Here is a 19,416-nt window from a genome sequence, read left to right on the forward strand (position 1 = left end):
ACCATATCATGAACAGACACATTATGCACTTAGACCTAATTAGGTGTATTTTCTAACACCCTGGTATTTTCCATAATATTTCACTTTCATTCTCCAGAAATTGTTCATAGTAACTTGCCCCTTCAACTTCTCATTAGAAACATTTGAGATCTTATTAGACCATGTGGATCATAATTGCAGACTATTCCAGACACAAAACTACCACAATAGCTCACCTCATTACAGGTGAGAAAAAGCTGTGAGCCTCCTCACTCTTACTTCCCAATACACCCTTAGGAAACATTAAGCACAGTATATTGTCTGATCAGAACATCTAGCTACAGACTTCTTCTTCCAAGAACTATCCTTTTTTAATATCAACCTGCAAGAAAACATTTCCTTTAAATCTATTTCTGAAGAACATTTTTTTTGTTTGTTTTGTTTTGTTTTGTTTTTTTTCCTTGGAAAGGCCTAAAAATAAATTCACGTTATTTTTTTGCAATGAGGTAACCCAAGAGGATAGAAGAGAACCTGGAAAAGTCATGATATAAGAAGAAAGGTCAGATTAGCAATTAGTGCTAACTACCCACTTCTGCAGATCTCTACTGCTAGAATCACATGCCATGTCATATGGATCTGGAAAAATTTAACAAGAACCCACATTATCCCATAGCTGCCTGCCTGATGGCTGGGTAAGAAGTCTGCAAAAGGAGAAAACCAGCTGCTTTTTCATTGTTCACAAACTGTTTGCTTAATCTAATAAACATGCTTATGCAAACAAGCAATAACACCATTCAGCGCTCAGAAGTAAGCCTGTGTGAACGTTCGTCAGACTTTAAAATTAAACTTACAATTTTAAGACGTGAAACAACCACAGGAGGAAGGGGAAAATGTTGAATATTCACAACCACTTAGGTGAGTATAACATAAATAATCAGTAAAGGTCAAAACAATGACTAAGTGGTAAAAAAGTATGGTCACATTTCCAGGTAGGACTAGAGAAATCTGAACCATCTGTGGGTTTATTGAGCTCTCCTTGTGTTAAGACAAGGAAAATTTTCAAGCTCTCTCAGGTATAGTGTTTTGCACAATCAGCTGCTCCTCCCCAGCACACACTATTACTGTTATTAAAGATAGCATTTTCAAACACAAATAGTAAATAGCTTCAGTTATGAGATACACCTCTTGTCAACACCAGCTGGCACTGCTTCTTCTGAAGACAGCGATCTAGTGTGTAACACCATAATGATGTTCAACTGCTATTTTCATGCTCCCCTCAGCCCCCACCTCCTTAGGCTGTTGGATGATCCCAAGAGCAAAAAATGTTTGTTTCTTCCGTAGATTCTCACTGCACATCTTATAAGGAACTGTCTCTGCTTTCACAACAGCCAGGTGACATTGAACTTCAGTAAGTCCTGCTCAGAGGGATGTCTCCTCAGCAGCCCATGAGCGCCCAGGTAGGAGGTGTGCTGCCGGCTACCTGCTGCCCCTCCATCAAACCCCGCCAGGGAGTGCTGGGCTGCCAGGTGCCTTGTCCTGCTCTAGGATGGAAGCAAGCAACCTCAAAGAGAACAGGACCATGCCTTGAGTTTAAAATGGGAATCCTGACTTGAATATGAGAAATTGAAAACTCTGTTCCAGTAGGGAAGTGGTTTTAAAAAGCTGCGTTCCTTTAAGGCAGGGTCCCTCCACTGACTTCACTGGAAACTGGACTTAAAGAGTTCACAGAGAACACTCTCTTTCCTCGGAAATCCCGGAGGTGAGGGCTGCGTACACCAGGCACAGGTACCTGGCCCAGGTGAGATGCTGGAGAGCCCTGGCCGTATCAGGGGTGATGGGGAGCAGCAGTGGGGGGGACGCCTTTAGCTCCACACTGTGATTCCTGTGGCTGTGATCACAGACAACAAGCTTTTTTCAGCGTGCTTGATTGAGAGGTTGCTTATGACCTGAATTATCTCATGCTAATTGCGCATACATGTGAATATTAACATCACATTTTGTCATGCATCATTACAACTTACTGAGTGTTATGTGTTCAATAAAAAATAAAGCAAAGCAACTGTTTTGGAACCAATCTATTCTATGAATCGACCAATCTATACATATGAATACCTTCTCTGAAATAGTGTTAACAGAAACATACATAATATACACATAATCAGAAATAACTGATGCAACTTACCAATCAGTAATACACCATCTTGTTCGAATGAAACCTTTTCTGGACCACTTGCACTGAAAAATAAGCAGATAAGAATCAGTTACCTTGAGTAAAGAATTACTGTGAAAGTGAAACGTACTTATATGGAGAGCAAAATAAAAAAAGTTCATCCATATGCTGTAACTAATAAGGACTACTCACCAACAGAGGTACGTCGAAAACATGTATTGTGTCTCTTATAAATCCTGGAATTATTTACATTTTTGGTCCTGCAGCAGTTATAAACTTAGGTGTAAAATTAATATAAGATCTTCTAGTTGCTTATACATGAAAGATAACCAATTAGGAAAGTTTTACAACTGTATTTATGCTTAGCCTAAACCAGCAAATTCTTACTGCCTATGCACAAATGTCTTGGCTTCTTTGTAATTTTACCTGAACTGTAAGATGTCATCAGAGATTTACATCAAATTAAAATAAATGAGAACTGCTAGAAAGCTATTTCTCCTGCTGAGCCAACCCGCCCAATATTTCTATAAAAGTTAAGGGGAATTTAAATAACGGTAAAACATTACATTTATCAAAACTGCAACATCCGCGAGAAAGCCACAAATCAGCTCATGCCAACATATGGCACTTATGATACAGCAAAAGGATTTTTTTTTCAGCACCACTCCTAAGCCACTGCTGTAAATTACAACCTCCCACAAAAAGACATGATTCTGCATCCTATTTATTCACTGTTAACAACGAATGTGGGGCCAGGCTAATGCTCACCAGTAATGAATATTGCACCAGACAGGCCTAAATAATGATGCCAATGATTTTGTAGCAAAAGACTGTAACTCCTTATTACAAATAAAGTGCCAGCCACAGCGGAGCTTCCCCCCATTCAGGGGTGTCAGTGTCCTAAGGCACTGCCTTCCGAAGAGACTTGCTGGATGTGTTTATCCGCCGCACTGAATAGACAGTATTCACAAAATTTTAAAGTCCCAAATACTGCTGATAGTGAAGTGCCTCACAAAATCTAAATGGGCTGTTTTCTAATCACCCCCGGATAATGGGCACCCATCTCCCACCTCCTCCCCTCTTCGGGCGCAGATGTGGTAACCACAGGCAAGACCAACCAGACACCACCACTCCTTTACTAGGGCCCCTTTCCCACTGGGGTTCTCCTTGTATTCAAAATACGCTTATGAAGATTTTAAAGTGTTTATTTTACTGAATAAATAATAGCTTATTCTTGAAAGCTTGAATGTGAAAACTATTTACTGATACACAGTTTTTCTGTCCAAACCCAGGAAAACATGCAGAGTTACCTGTAAATGACAGCTTATTTCACTGACTGCACTCGACCTCAGAGCTTGTAATTTTGTGGAAAAAGTGTTACATACATGCTATAAAACTAAGAAGTAAAAAAATGTCTACAAAATTTATGCGCAGTTATGTACTCCAGACTTTGGGGAACCTCTTTTAATTATTTTTTACTTCAGGTGGCAATTTCAGAATCACCCTTCTGCAGGCCTGTAGGACCTTCCTACACAGGCTGCTAGAGCCAGATTTTACTGTGAGACCTGCAGGGAAAATTGCAGCTTGGGTGCTTACCTGAGGACCCAGCTGTGCTGGCCCTGCCGCCAAAGGGTTGGAGGCTTTTCCTGCACAAACGTTATCAGCTTTGCATTGCCACAGCAGCAGGCAGCACAGGGAAGCAGTCCTCTCAAAACCATCGAGTCCAAGAACAGTGACTAACAACAGTGTCCTTTACACAGTGAATCAAAATTTGTATTTTGATACTGCGGATACACAATGAGCAGCTTTCTTCTGTTCTTGATTTATGTATCTATTTACAGTCAGCTTCCAGTAGCTCACAGGATATATATTAAGAGGGAATACAAGAAATTAAGAAAACGTATGTTTAGCCAAATATAAAGAATTCCTATAGACAAAAGGAGAAAAGCCTCCTAAACCCACAAGGATTCTACAGAAAAAATGGACTTCTCTTCTGAGCATACACAAAGTTCACAACACTCCCCGCCCTGCAGATCCGTCTGGTGGCTCCGGGCAGCTGACTGCATCAATTCTGTAACTACAGATGGGGGCGGAAATAAGTGGGTTTGAAATATTTAGTAATTAATATCAGTTGTTTGTTGACACTTGTAGGTGCTTAAATCTTTTAAGAATTTGGGCTTTTGAAAGCAAGTAAATTTGCCTAGGTCTAATGCAGTCATATTCAGGGAGGAAATCCTAACAGTTTACTACTCTGAAATCCAGAGGGTGGATACATCCACAGCGGAAATAATTTATCTGAATCCTTATTACTTTTGTCTTAGAAGAGCCCAACTTCTGATTTTTTCTAAACTGCAGCTCAACTGAGAAAAAACTCTGTGGTGACTGTGAATAAATATCTACTTTATTGGAAAGACTTTTTTTCCAACACTGAATAATAACCTCTTCTGTAGATCCAGAAGTCACTCTGGTCAATCAGGGAATGGCAGGCTGGAGGGCTAACACACCAAATCTCCCTAACAGTCCAGCTTTTGTGGCTGAACTACAAATCCCATAATCCAATAAAGTATCTTCTATTTACAGTTTTTGTGATGATCATGACAGCACAGTTACAAGTTAAGATTTGGAAAAATGTTGACATTTATTCAAAAGCAAAACAATGAAAAAAGTTAAATGCTAAAAGCATTCAAAATTGGCTTAAATCTAATCTCAATCAAAAAAGGGGAGCTCTGTCATTTCATTCTTAAAAATAACTATATTGAACTTTTAATTACTGATGAACAATACATAGAACTTAAAATCAAATAGCCCAAGCCTATGATGTGGCCCAAAATAACGTCTTCAATCAAGCTGTCACTTCTCATTTGTTGTTTTCCTCTTTGGCAACATAACAGGTACTTCAAAAGATGTAACATTAAAACAGGGCCAACTAGATCACGTTGCTTGGAGCCATATCCAGCTGGGTTCTGAGCATCTCCAAGGACAGCGACTCCACAACCTCTACGGGCCCCTCTTCTGTTCTGTACCCTCACGGTGAAATCTCTCCCCAGATTCAGTCAGATTTTCCCTTGCTGCCCCTCGTCCTGCTGCCCAGGTCACCCAGAGGCCCCATGCCCCTTCTCTCCAGAGCCACCAGTCGGCCACCGCGACCAGCAGCAGGGTGCCCATCACCTCCCTCCCCCGGCAGCACAGACGGGCTCTCTGCCTTCTCCCCCCCATCCCGTGCCCCAGCCCCAGAGGTGCCTCTGCTACGCTTGCTCCAGCTTGCCCAGGTCTGTCTGGCAGAGGGGCTGCCACACAGGCCCCTGGCGATGCGATGTGGCCTCGGAGTGCCAAACGGGTGGAGGAGCCCCTTCCTGGGACCCACCACACCCTGGGAGGCTGTTGGCCGCCCTTGCTCCCGCAGTACAGTGACGGCCCTTGTTCAACTTGCTGTCAGCTCTCCAGCCATCTGAAACTCCACTTGCCCAGCACAGGCCACCAGTGGGGCTTCGAGGATACTGTGAGAGGCTGCATCGAGGGCGCTGCTGGAGCCAGTGCATACAGCACCCACAGCACTCCCCTCGTCCATGCAACCGGTCATGCAGGAAGATTTGCCCCATCACCTTCCGGTGACTGAGGAGACGCCACCCGGGACCCTTCCTGAAAACAGCAGTGACATCTGTGTTTTCCCAGCCCTCAGGAACCTCGCCCTTCTAAGACGGCAGCAGGAAGCCTCGCAATGACATCAGCCAGAACCCTCTCTCCCTGCCACGGGCTCACGCACGTGCAATCGACTTACGGTTTTGTGCAACCAAACTGTGTGAGACCAAGAGTCCTGATGTCTAGCACCATCCACTTCTCCAGCAGGCCGTCCCACAGGACATGACTCTGATTCTGTCACTTTTGACCTCACCAGCACAAGCAACACCAGTATAAAGTATGCCCAGCCCTCGGCACTCCTGCCTTATTCTCTTTCATGCAAGCTTACACTCATACAAGCCAATTAAAATGTATTTGCAACACAGTTTATATTTCATGACACGGTAAAACACAGAATTTCTTATAGTAGCTTGGTGTTTCCTTACACGTACACTGCAAATACTAGTTTTAAGGGTGGTAGTTAGGTATCAGAAGCTATTTTGCCAAAAATTTACTTTAGTAAGTGTAACAAATTTTGATACCTCTCTGTTAGAAGTCTTTACAAAAAAAAAAAAAATTAAACATCACAATTTGAATACTTGTAGTTACATTCCGTCAGCCTTTTCTTTGTGAATAGAGTCTCTCAGGAGATCGTGCTGACCTTTTAAAACCCCCTAGAAACACCACCTACATAAATAACCTCTGCTACATCTGGTAAAAGAACCTCCAGACAACATTAACATGAAGAGAGAGGTTATAGAGGGCTAATGTCAAAAAGCACTGTGAGCAATAAGTAATGCACACAAACCATGATTGATAATGACTAGCACAGAGCCTTAATTCATCTTTTCTCCATCATTTTACTGAGAGGGACCATATCAAATTAAATAGTGACCCAGCAAGGGTTTATTCAACCATACAAAGCAGGGGCATGAAGGAAAGACGTATTAAAGTGGCAATGACTGCAGTGTAATTGCAGCTTCTTAAAGGAACACCTCAGTTGAGAGGAAGACGGGAAATCCTGCACGCGAAGCAGCTGGGTGCTGAGCAGCAAGATGTCCAGCGTCAGCAGGCCTGCATCACCGCCGGGAGAACAACCCCTCCAAGCCTCAGGCGGGAGCCCGCCTTGCGCATACTCACAATATGCTCAGTGCTTAACCAGCCAGGAACAGGAGTGTGTATTATGACAACCTTCCATAAAACCCATGCAGAATGTAGTTCCTGCCCCCAAATTACTTTGTTGCTTTCCGTAGGTCAGTTTACAGAACCAAAGAATTCATGCTGCTGTGCTTTTAGGAGTTTGTATACACTGTTCAAGGTACTCTTCTAATTTCCCGGTTTTTCAGAGTAATATGCAGCATATAGAAAACTCAAGCCCAGTTCAACCTTTGAACACTATCAAGCACTGTAACAGCACTATCAGTCATATTTTTACTGCTAAAGATTTTTAGAAGTCATTACATAAATTTAGAAGTCTGCAAATGAAAATAGCTATGGCACTCATGGAAAAAAATGTATAGTGAGAGCTTAAAAATATTAAGTCAATCTAAAGTCTATTATGTAGAATAATAATTTAATTGACAAATTGCTTTTTTCACATACTGCTTTCATTACCCTTTATTTACCAGAAAATACAGTATAAAGAATTTAGTAAGAATGTATCTATTGGAAAACCACATTTAAGTATATGTGCATGATGTAAACAAACGTAAGAAATACATGATAAAACCTACGCTTGCTTCACTTATTTTTACATGCAAGCCCATGGGACATGCAAATCATTACTGATGTCAGCTTCTTCTGTACACACATCACCAGTGATGTAGCCAACCAGTAGCAATACCTAATTTCTTCACTAAAGGTTATTTTAGAAGACAGAAATACAATAATGATGCAACTTTTGAAAGAAAGATCAAGTTAAGTATTTATTTGTAAGAAAGTTCTAAGTGACCATGTCAAGTTGGCAGAAGGCCTGTGGAAGCAATAGACCTGAGCAGACACGTGGTGGGGCAGAGGTTTCAGGGTTCTCTTTTTCATCTGTTAGACAACCTTGAAAGACCAAGTGGATAAAGGGGATTGCATGAGCAGGGATGTGAAATCAGAGGGGCCTGACCCTGCCAGCAGCTGAACTGTAATGTTCCAGTTTAGGTGACTGCCAGAAATAGCTGAAAATAACGGTATGTGTTTGAAATCACAACACAGACTCTGTCAGCATGTTCTCACACTTCATATCCACTGTCAGAGATATAATATTTTTTCTATTTTACAAGGCATCTCCTTTTTGTCTCCTCTATTTCACTAAACTCTTTAAAGAACATTTAAGTCTGTAAGAGTTCCTTTCTGTGGAACAGCAGAATTTAGGGTTGATAGGAGAATAAACAATGGACCTCAATTTTAGACACCCAAACCAAAATACGATAGTAATTCTGTGGCTCATTTCATTTTTTCTGAGAATGCAGAGTCATTATGAAACATTTTATAGAATAGTCATTAAAGCTAGATAACAACAATAATAAAATTTATACTGTTAAGGTAACGGCAGCACGGTGATAACATGACACAGAACTGCCAACAGCAAGGTTACCTGATTGGTCCCAAAATGACAAAACCAGAACCCCGATCTCACAGCACATTTGCTGCTATGGTCAGGATAAGCCTAACAGCATTTGACCACATTCTCCTCCAATTAAGATTTTCTTTAAGACTTATCTATATAGCCAGATTATATTATTGTTGGAGCACATGACTTAAAATAGTTACCAAAGCAACAGTGGTGGACGGAAAGATGATGGTTTGGGCCTTTTACTTGAACCAAGTAAAAGCCAGCACAGGAGTCTGGGGAGGTACTTCCACTCATGCTACAGAATGTTACCCAGCCTGGGCTGAATCTATGCCTCTATATCACAGAACAACAATCGTTTTATTGTGTAATTTGTATATTTTCCCACCCCAACCTGTAAATTACGTTTAGATACTCATAACTTGAACACACTTATTTAATCCCTTTAACTTCAATAAATAATCCACTTATTAATAATTTGTCTATTTAACATTAATAATGCAAAACTTAGTAGGCTTTGCACTTAATGCAGCCCAGTAGTCAAGCCACTATTTAACATCTTAAATATAAAAACGTCATCCTTCACCTTAGATATATGCTGCCGCTGAACAACATGCCTTAGATATTCTGGATCATTGATGTGCTTTCATATTTCCAAAGACAGTATTTGGAAAGAAGAAACTTTTGGAAACAGAATTTAAAGAACTATAGCTTGGGAAGGAGGAAAGAGAAAATTATTTCTTGTTGCAGATTTCAAAGCAACGATCTTTATCTCGACTTTAACAGATAGTCACTAGCTGATTCACCATCTGTAAGCCGGCATAAAACCAGGTAAAGATGATATAGATCATCTGTGCACTCTCAGAGAGGTATCTACATTTTAAAATAGGAAAAAATATTCCTACTTCATGTCCCATGAAAGGGGATACCACATCTTTCACCTTACAGTATTAAGTCTCTTCTCAGATCCTCTGTTAATAGGATTCCTTTAGCCAGCAGATGGATTGTGAATACAGGCAGTTTCATCTACTAAAAGACAACATAAATCATCATTGAGAAAGGAGAGACCGCAGTAAGGTTATCACCATACAGCCTTCTCCATGAAAGGTTTGCATTAAAGCATTAGTGAAATTAATTCATCTTTCATAAGAGCTTTGAGCAGTATCTGTGATCTATGATAACAACCAATTTCTCACTATGGGAAAAAAAAAATTACTCAGGCCTGATAGACTACACAAATCTGCTTTTTTTTAAATGGCCTAACATTATCTGGAGTGTTGCTCCCAGAGGCATCATTTGAGTCTTATGCCTAGCCAAGAGGACCCATAAATCAAGACAGAAAGTTTTGTTAGTTTTATATGCAGTGGGCTGCAATTATTTTGAATTGCATTATGCCTCAATCATTGTAATTACTTTTAGATCATCCCTAAGCAGTAGTAATAAAAAGAAAAGAAATCAGTCTTAAACCATTTCTCACGTAAAACACTGTAAATGTGATATGAGAAGTCTGGCTAAAACACACAAGAGCATGTAAATGTAATGCCTGGACAGATATGCTGCTCATGCATTCTGATGCGTCAACTCAGATTTTCAAAGTACACGTTATTTTGTGGTCTTTTAATTAGCATTGTTATTACCAACACTTGTTTAGGAAGAAAATAGGTGGTAACAAGATTAATTTTAAAAAGAGAAGCATGTACATGAGAACCAAAAGTATGTCACTGTTGGTTTTTTGATGTTGCAGTACTTATGTGTGCTTGAGAGACTCTCTAGTCTTCAGTCCAAGGTGAAAAACAGTGCAGAACAGTGTAAAAATCATCAAAATTATTTTCTAACTTTTCAAGTCACATAAAAAATATGCTGGCTTGGTCTATGCTAGGTTGCATGCCAAATGAGCATGGAAAGTCACTGAACTGTAAATATTGATGCTGCTATTATCTGCACTATTGTAGTCCTGGAGAGCCCATATCACTTTCCCTTCCCACTGTGCAAAGCTCTGAAATAAAACAAGTAAATCCCCTGGCCTCTTCTATGAGTCATGCAACAACACTATCACAAGGAATTGTGCTCTGTGCAGGAACAGAAACAAACTTTCAAGGTGCTTGAGGGATTTGTTCGTATCTTAATCGCGAGCATTTGTGGATTTTCTCTTCTGCTATTTATTCCTCCTCCACATAAACAGTAGCCCTGACAACAGCGGAACACGGTGCTCTTTCCTCAGAAAAGTCATTTAAGGTAATGTAGCGAATGGAAGCAGTAGGAAGGCATCGGGTCCTCAAAAGGTATTTAGCTGCTTCTTGGGTTCTGGACCTAAGAACCCTGCACCTAGAGCAGCGAGCGGGGTGTACTGAACCCAGAAGCTACTGCTCCACATACCGACGTGGGAACAACCGGTGCCTGAGCACCCGCAAGGCACAAACACAGTCCCTGGCCCGCAGAACAGTGTGGGAAGGCTGCTAGACTCAACCACTTCTCCAAGAGACTGTGAGGAATTGTTCATGTAAGAGGCGGTAATAAACGATGCTGAACAAGTTACAAATTTGCCAGTCTCATGATGAAACAACAGCAGTGAAATAACGATGGAAATAATTCTTCCTGGGTACCAACGAACAATCCATAATTTGGCATAGTGCTGTTAGGCGTGATAACAGTGCTCACACACTGCTGTTCAGCGCTCTCAGTATTACAATCAAATCATTCCACAGCACTGTTCGTTTCCTATTTATGTTGTCAATCACCCATACTGCTACAGTTTATTGCTGATGGAGGAGAAAAATAAATATCTGAGTGACCACTTGAGGTTCCTTCAAAATGATGCAACGCTTAACATCAAAGAAGTATTTAAGATGTTTACCCTAAGGAGGTAAAAACTAGTAAAATTATGTCACAGGCAGTTTTCCTTCCGGTTTAGAGATAGAGAATATAAATAATTTACTATCAAAGTCAAGAAAAAGACTAATCTACATCCCATCAACCCTGTAATTACTTATGCAGTGCTCTTCCAAGCACACATGAACTGTGTAAAGACCTCTATTAATTTTTAAAGTTTATTTAGTTATTCCTAATATTAAAGTAGTAACATGCATGTTTGAGCTACAAATGTTATAGGAATTCAACACATTTATTTACTTGGCTTGTAGTAAACACCAACCATTAAGCATCCATGTTCTAGATGTGATTAAGAAATCAAAAATGAGCAAATTAAAATAAACATCAAAGAAGAGAATTGCAGGCAAAGACTGCACTTGCAGGTACAATTGCACTTGCAGGTGCAGCAGCAGAAAACCCTCAGCTGTGCTCATGTTTCTGGGTTTGCCCAGACCTTCAACTTCACCCCTGTGGCACACCCCAGTTCTTAAGAGAACAACAAAAAAAGGGGGTATGAAGACAGTGTCAGAGGCAAAACATCAATGTGTTTTCAAGTTACGTGTATTCTTACACCAGTGAGAAACCACCTTTTCCTTACGTGCTTGCAGCGACTGCAGTCGCGCCTTGCTGACCAGAAAGCAGGATCACTGCAGTCACGATTACAGAGCTGCTGCTGCTGAATACAAACGCAATCCACTCAAAGCTGCCCCTCACCCTGCCCAGGAGTAGGCCTCCCTCAAACAGGTTCGTGAGCCTGTTGTGAGCACTGTGTGCCATTTCTTTGGCTTTAAATGCACAAACAAGCCTTTTCATCACTGTCTCCATCCTTCACAAGGATGTTCTACTATACAAAGAACTCCATTTGAATTTGGCAAATCCATGCAATGGCTTAAAACGTATCTTACAGGTGACAAGAAACTGACAAGCAAACAAATAACAAACCAAGACTTGATTTTGATCTTGTTTACATTACTGACAGTAGCTACTCAAGTAATCAGAGCAAATCAGAATCAAACCTAATATCTGGGAATGTTCCATGGGATTGGTACGTACCTCAGGGAAATAATCCTGTGGAAACTTCTCCTTTTCCAGCATGGGCGTGCTTTCTAAAGTGTCTGAGTAGATTTCTTTCCCGGTAACCTTTTTATACTTCTTAGCTACAAAGAGATATAAAACAACATTTACATACATATCTTTAACATTATAAGCAACTTACAGCACTCACTGGCAAAGCAGTGGCATCTGTGAAGTAGGTGGTAGGGTCTTAGCAAAAATATACAAGCACTGAGCTGCTCTGGGGGCAAAAAGAGAGACCATGTGTAAACATATGTGTTTGTATCAGACATCTTTAAGCTATACAGTTACGGACGCTGTTAGCTTTACTATCCAGAGCACGGTGAAGTGTTGGAGCTCTAATTAAGAACCAGGTCTCTGTACACCCTTGCACTCAAACTTTCTGGCACGGTTCTTCCAGGAGGTGCTTGTTTGTGTCCTCAGTCAGTATCCAGCAATCTACACTGGATAATTAATAGGAAAACTAATTAATACAAAACACACTAAGGTGAAAAATGTTACTTATGAGTAGTGATTATCTGTATGTTTTACCTAGTAACTCTTCATTTTTCAGATTTTAAGTCTACCTACCTAAGCATCAACTGATGCACACCTGTACCACATTATTAATCACACCCTTTATCCATCAAACAAGTACATAATAATTCATTTAGATCATCTCAGCTTTTTGGCTTTTGCTTTAAATTAACAGTATTAACAATCCACATCAACTTAGTGTTTGGCGACACTTATTGTCTGCTGGGCAAGCTGTGTCAGTGTGGGGGGCCGATTTTTGTCATTCTAGAGCTGACCCAGTAATGCTGGTGGAACTCCTAATGAAAGATGAGTTGATCACAAGCTGAACAGCCCATTCCTTTTGTGGAACTGATCTGAGGTAGGCTTGTTTTTAATTAACAATTGTCTCTGCAAAGGAAGGTGACATCCTCAAGTCACCCACTGAAGTCATTCAAATACTACAATGCCCTGAGACAAAACAAGAAATGTGAAGAAAAGTTCTTATATGAACAGACTGAATGTTTTTCCTCAGGGACATGACAGTAGCAGAGAATATGCTGCACCAATACCAAGGGGTTTGCTGAGTGGACTAGAACAGGAAAATTAGAAATTTCTCTCTGAAATGTCCTAAAACAGAAACGAGGACAGTCAATGAAATTCAGAAACAGCAATGCGAAACCTGATAAAGAGAGTTCATTCTCTACTTAATGCATTATTTTGCTGGGCATCCTACTGTCCCAGACTGCCAGACTTGAGCAAGATCCTGAAAAAGACTGTATATTTGTAACTATTTAAATACCTAGAACTACAGAACACCTGCATGAATAGAGCCTTAGAGAGGACAGTTGTTAAGCTTCAAGGCTTAACCTGAACAGATTCCTGAGGTGCAATGGCCTCACAGCTGCCTGTCTGAGGATTTCCTCTGGGTCTCTGCCGCGTTTAGCAAGTTACCGGACCAGAGAGAACAGTGGCCCGATGCAGCACGGCCATCCCTGCACGCATGGGTGGAAAAGGTTTTCAACTCTGCCAACATCCCCACTACCTACACGCCAGCCTCCATCAATCAAGAAGGCCAGTAACATAAATGGCCAAGTTTCAGTTGGCTGTTCCTTAATCAGTTAAGTGACTGAAAATGATTAAAATAATAAAAATCAGATCTCATACAAAAAGGCATTCTTTTTTTTCCTTACTTAGACCTGAAATGTTCTGTGCTTATACATGCAGCTCATTCAACTCTGAATTATTTGTATAGTCACTTGAAAACCCTTACAGTAAAAAAACAGTCTTTTTTTTTTTTGAATAGCCTGCACTGATACTGGGCCTTCTTCATCAGTTCTCCCGATCAGATTAGTTAAAACCAAGAAAGTAAAAATCTTTCTGTGGGGATATGCAGAAGATGAATTGGACTCCATTCAAATCCCGTATCAGCTGCTCTGTGACCCTGTAGCCACCCACCTCTTTCAGACTATGCATTTCTGGCTATCAGCACTGGGGTGGACATGTGAATTTAAATCTGGAATGGGTGCTGTGTTTGCAAAAGAGACTTAATGGTAAAGCACATCACTTTCCAAAGTCTTTAATGAACAGTTACATCACAGACAGAAACAGCACAGAATTTTCAGCCTTAACAATCAATCTATGGATCTATACAGCTGCTCATGAACAAGAGGTTCTGTTTCTTGATCCACTTCGCACACCGTCTCTCTCCTGATCAGGGACGTGTATTGGCATGTCTGAAGGTGAGAACCCAATTTAACTGACTAAACTCCTCTGACGCAGCATTTTGGGAAGTATCTTACAGCTACCCTTAAGATGCAACTGCCCAACGGGATTGAGTTTTGACTAGGAACACATTCCAAAACAACTATTATCAAGAACCCTGAACCATCCAGTTCTACTGGATATCTGGTTAAAATATCAAGCAATACAAAAACTTGTCTTTTAATTTGTCTGTATGAAGTATTTTATGTAATCTGAGGAAGCATTTACTGTAATGTAGCAATATATCTTCAGGGGGAAAAAAAAAAAAAAAAGTATCATTCTTTATAATTCAATCAATTTGCGATCTGGCTCCCACAGGAAGACTAAACAAATATCCCGATAAACTGACATGGCATCATTCTAAGTAGATCACGGATGAATGTGCCTCTTTCACTAAGTTTAACAGTGTCAGCAAAAAGATCCCGATGTCACTCAGGATACAGAAAACATTTGGCAGAACCGTAAGGACTGAAGGCTTCTGCTGTGAAAACCTAAATAAAAGGTTAGCACTTGGCAGGAAGGAGGCACTTTGCCATCAGCTTACATTAACATCAATGCTAAATATGAACCAGACATTCATTTACACGACTGCTGAGAAGCAAATGCAGTAGGAGAGATGCATGCCTTCTCATGTACCTGCAACTAAAAATACTTCTCAACTACTTTTGATTTCACACCAGAGAAAATGAGATTCTTCCTGTAAATCAAACTGGTAGACTGGAGCAGGCCTCAAACCCCAGTCAGCAATCTCCTCTGTTGGATGATGGCCCTTTAGAACACATAGCTTGCCAACAGTTTAAATTGTAAGCAAACTTTTAGGCCTCCGACTCCTGTAAGATTAGTCCAGCACCTTCTGTGCTGTAGCAAATAATACATGAGGTTGCAGGCGAAAATCATTCTCATTTAAAACTCAAATATGTCTTCCTGAGAACTGAAAAACGTGACAATCTTTTTTTTCCCAAATACTGTATTCAGTCACATCCAACTGTGCAGTGAATTTTGAAAAGACACAGTGACGTTACAGGAATATTGAATTGTATATAAACAATTTTTTGCATGCTTTTGAGTAGAAACAGAATTTCATAATGATTTTTGTCCAGAGAACGTTTGTATCCATTTGGATTTTTCCTCTGATTTAAGAGTTTAATACACCGTGAAAATGTCAATAGTCATGAGAGAAGAGGCAAGTTTTACATTTTCCCTGAAAGATGGGAGCCTTCAGGGTCATAATTTACAAACACTACACTAGGAAACTGATTCTGCTCTACATTAAGAGAACAGAGCGTGACTTACAACACCGATTCAGTGTAGCACCTGCTTTACTTGGATTTTTATTATGAGCTTTTTCGTTCCAAGTGATGACTGGGCCAGCCACATCTTTATGTGCATGGTTCACACCCCATCTGGCTTTCCAAAGGTTTTGCTGCGCAAAAGGAAGCACTGAACATTTAAAGCGTTTCTTTTCTGGAACAAGCATTTGTGTATTTCTTGTATATTGATTATTTTCCCCTGCAATTTTTCCTTCCATTTTCTCACTTTTTAAAAAATTCTTACATCTTCCTTTCAAAGCTGTACAGTAGCAAATAAGCATCAATCCATGATTAATAAACCCAGAAAGCTCCCCTTTTTTTCCTGAAACAGTTGTCATTTCACCCTGTCTGATGTCGCTGGAGCAGGACAGCTCTTGTCTATGAGCAGACGAGGGAACTTTAGGTGGAATTCAGAGCAAAACTGGTCCTCCAGTGCTGGTTCGATGAAATTGTGGGCTCAGGAATTAGGAGTGCAGACATAGTTCACATATTACTGATACACAGCACAGCAAAATGAATAAAGAGTTGCTAACAACTGCGGACCAGCGGGCTGTTCAATCCAGGGACTGGGGTAACACCTTGGACAACCAGCTTCATGTGCAATGCCAATGGCCTCCAATATTTCCACCCCGCACACAGTTCATCTGATAATACTATCATTACTTAGTGTCTGTAAAACTGTTCTAGTTTGGGAAAAAGACTAGGTATGATCTCTCATTAGAAGTCCCTATACCACTATTGAGTTTTCTGGTACAGTCTCTCAGAAATAAAATCAACTCTGGACTGCCTATGTTATTATAGCTAAAATTTTCCTTCAGCGTTGAAACCAGTGATGACAGGAGGACTTATGTTGGCTAAATCTTGAATTGCTATATACGTAGAACTACCATTCAAATATTTCAGGGAAGGAAGACCCTGTACCCTCCATGACATGAGCAGAGAGAATCCGTCTCTACGGAGAACAAAAATAATTAATCTATATAATTAAGACAATTAGTTCACTCCATAGTTACCACCATTTCAACAGTGTCTCAAATTAATGGGATGCCAGATGTAGTATTAATGTGATTCAGCTCAGTAAGCTAAATGAAGCTCAGAAGATTTCTGTATGTAATGTGCAGACAGTTCTCAACTGAAATAACATAAATTTTATATAATCTTTTCTATATGCACCTCAGGAAGCATTCAATAATTTTCTATGGTATTTCTAATATTTAATGTACTTAGCCTAGCATTACTTTTAAACTTCTGAGATTTAGCAAGACCTCCAACCTGATGGATCGATGTGGGTTAAAAACAATGACACCCTGCTACTGACCTGCACTGCTCCAAAGTAATTTAAGCCATAAATCTACCTCAGCTGCTTTGCAAAATGACCATCACTGTTGGACATTTAAGGTCTTGGTCCTATATCTGATCTACACGGAAGAACCTTGTGGCCATTCAGTGTTCTTGTGAAATCATCAGGGATCTCTATGGTTCCAAAGGTCCATCTGCACAGGAATGATTAATGCACCGGTTTCCAACCTGTGGCCGGTCCATTGACTTCTTCTAAGAGGTCTATAAAAGGTAAGAAAAGTAACGTCTGCCATCAATGGCCCTGCATGCATTATACAGAAGTCTGTATACCATGGAAAAAACTGCTAGGCACCACTATCAGAAAAGATTATAGAAAAGCTACCTTGATGTATAAAACCAATTGACAATTAACAGCATTTAATTCATTTGCTTACCTTTAAAATCAAACTGGTAGATGTTTTTCAAAGATTCATGAAGAAAGTAAAAACTTCCTAGAGCCTGTAAAAAAACCCAATAAAATAATAAATTATGAAAATATCTACTTTGGCTAACTAAAACCAACAAAGTATAATGACTTCCAATTAAAAAAAAAAAAAAACAGAAGAAATTAAATACTAATAAATAAAATTACTGATTTTTATATTTTCTAAGATTTATAAACATATTAATTTCCTTTGCTGATTCTCTGAAATTTCATAAGCAATTATAAAGAAGATCCTTAACAGCTGACTAAACACAGTAAGGGCACAATTACCAGGTGTACTTTTAGAAATACCGAACGGATGGATGCAATGAGGAATACAGACAAGTACCTTTCTAAACACCGAACACATCCCCGCAATTCTTTTATAAAAGCCTGACAATTTCTGCCTCACTTTGAGAGCAAAACAAATGCTTTTGGAGACTGCAGTACAGAAACAAGGGAAGGGTTGAGAGATTCAATAGCTTCTGAGAGCCAGGCACAGGTTTTCCATCTTCCTACCGAGTTATGTAGAGTGAATGACTTTGCCAGCTGCAGAGCATGCATAACACTTAAAGTCTATCAGGGGTGTTGGAAATACTGGCACACGCTTGTACAGCTTTCCCTGTTCCTAAGTGTTTTGACAATAGTTATAATGACTGAACAGTGCAGTATGTCCATCTCTGCTAGCCACACTTGGAGAGCAACTGCTACTCCCAGCTTTGATGTGAAGCCCACAGAGGCAAGTATTTTCTCACAATGGACTGACCCGAAGAGAAAGAATATCCAGTTATATAGCAGAGGAGATTAGATGTCTGAATACATGTTAAGTTTCCTGACAATGGCAGAACAGATGTGTTTCCAAGTATAAGCAGAAGCAGAGTTTAGTGCCCACAACAATACCTGAAAAATTTGAGTTACTATTGAAAATAAAATACTATGTGTTCATAGGTCAGCTTTAGATAGGACTTATAACTCCTCTGCTGATCTAGTCCTGAGCAACTATTCTCCCTCGCTTTTTTCAAAACAGTGACCTAATCCAAGTATGGAATTCTGTTACAGTTTTAATGATTAGTCCATGACCAAGTAAAGCATGCAAACATAGAAGTAATCTATACTGCATTCAGAAGAGCTTATAAACTCCCATCTCAGCAAATCGATTTTAAAAGCATACTAAAGTCCACCCATGTTCAGTCAAATATCAGTACCTCTTCCTTACAAATACTTAAGTACTTTTGTGGTTGCTGAAGATCCCGGAGATCTTAATCCTCAGTCTGTTATTAAAGAAAGCATTTTTGTTCGGGATACCAGCTAAGCAAACCCCTTAGGTGCACAGGCACAAGCATGTTGGTCCTAACGCGGACAAGAGCTGCAATACCAGCTATCTTCAGACTGACCGCAGCGCAGTGTGCTGTCCAGCTGGTGACAACGCCAGCCAGCCTGCTGTGGATCTTAGGACCCTCTTCGGTGCCACAGTTCCCATGAGATATGAGGAAACTCCCTCCAAGCTATATACATCCCTCATTTTCTGAGTTCCCGCGGTCAGACCTCTGGGATCCAGTTTACAGAAGACCTGAGTGAACTCCGCTGCAACTGGCACGAATGGCACCGCACTCCAAATACACACGTCACAGCAGAGCGCAAACGGCGCTTGTTGCAGTCGCAGTGTCTTACACAAGTGACGGGAAGGAAGGAGCGCGGCAGGCCCTGCAGCCCGGAGGCGGTTCCCAGCCAGGGCCGGTGGAAGGCCCACGGTCCCACAGCAGCAGCAGAGCCGGCCGGCGCAGGCCCGGCGCAGGCCCCGAAGAGCCGGCCACCCCTG

At 40.6% G+C, this 19,416-nt stretch overlaps 1 protein-coding gene across 4 annotated transcripts in view; it reads right to left on the reverse strand.

Moving 5' to 3' along the window:
- Nucleotides 1–19,416, reverse strand: part of INPP5A (inositol polyphosphate-5-phosphatase A) — a 248,190-nt gene that overhangs the window by 97,073 nt on the left and 131,701 nt on the right. For all 4 annotated transcript variants that reach the window (XM_042787472.1, XM_042787459.1, XM_042787468.1 and 1 more), the window contains exons 5-7: nucleotides 17,569–17,632; nucleotides 12,249–12,352; nucleotides 2,162–2,214 (exon numbers count right to left, since the gene is read on the reverse strand). In XM_042787472.1, the coding sequence (XP_042643406.1) occupies nucleotides 2,162–2,214; nucleotides 12,249–12,352; nucleotides 17,569–17,632 (221 nt within the window). The remainder of the gene's footprint in view (nucleotides 1–2,161; nucleotides 2,215–12,248; nucleotides 12,353–17,568; nucleotides 17,633–19,416) is intronic.

Source organism: Tyto alba, unplaced genomic scaffold (genome assembly GCF_018691265.1).
Source record: "Tyto alba isolate M040663 unplaced genomic scaffold, T.alba_DEE_v4.0 Super-Scaffold_1, whole genome shotgun sequence".
NCBI classification, from domain to species: domain Eukaryota; kingdom Metazoa; phylum Chordata; class Aves; order Strigiformes; family Tytonidae; genus Tyto; species Tyto alba.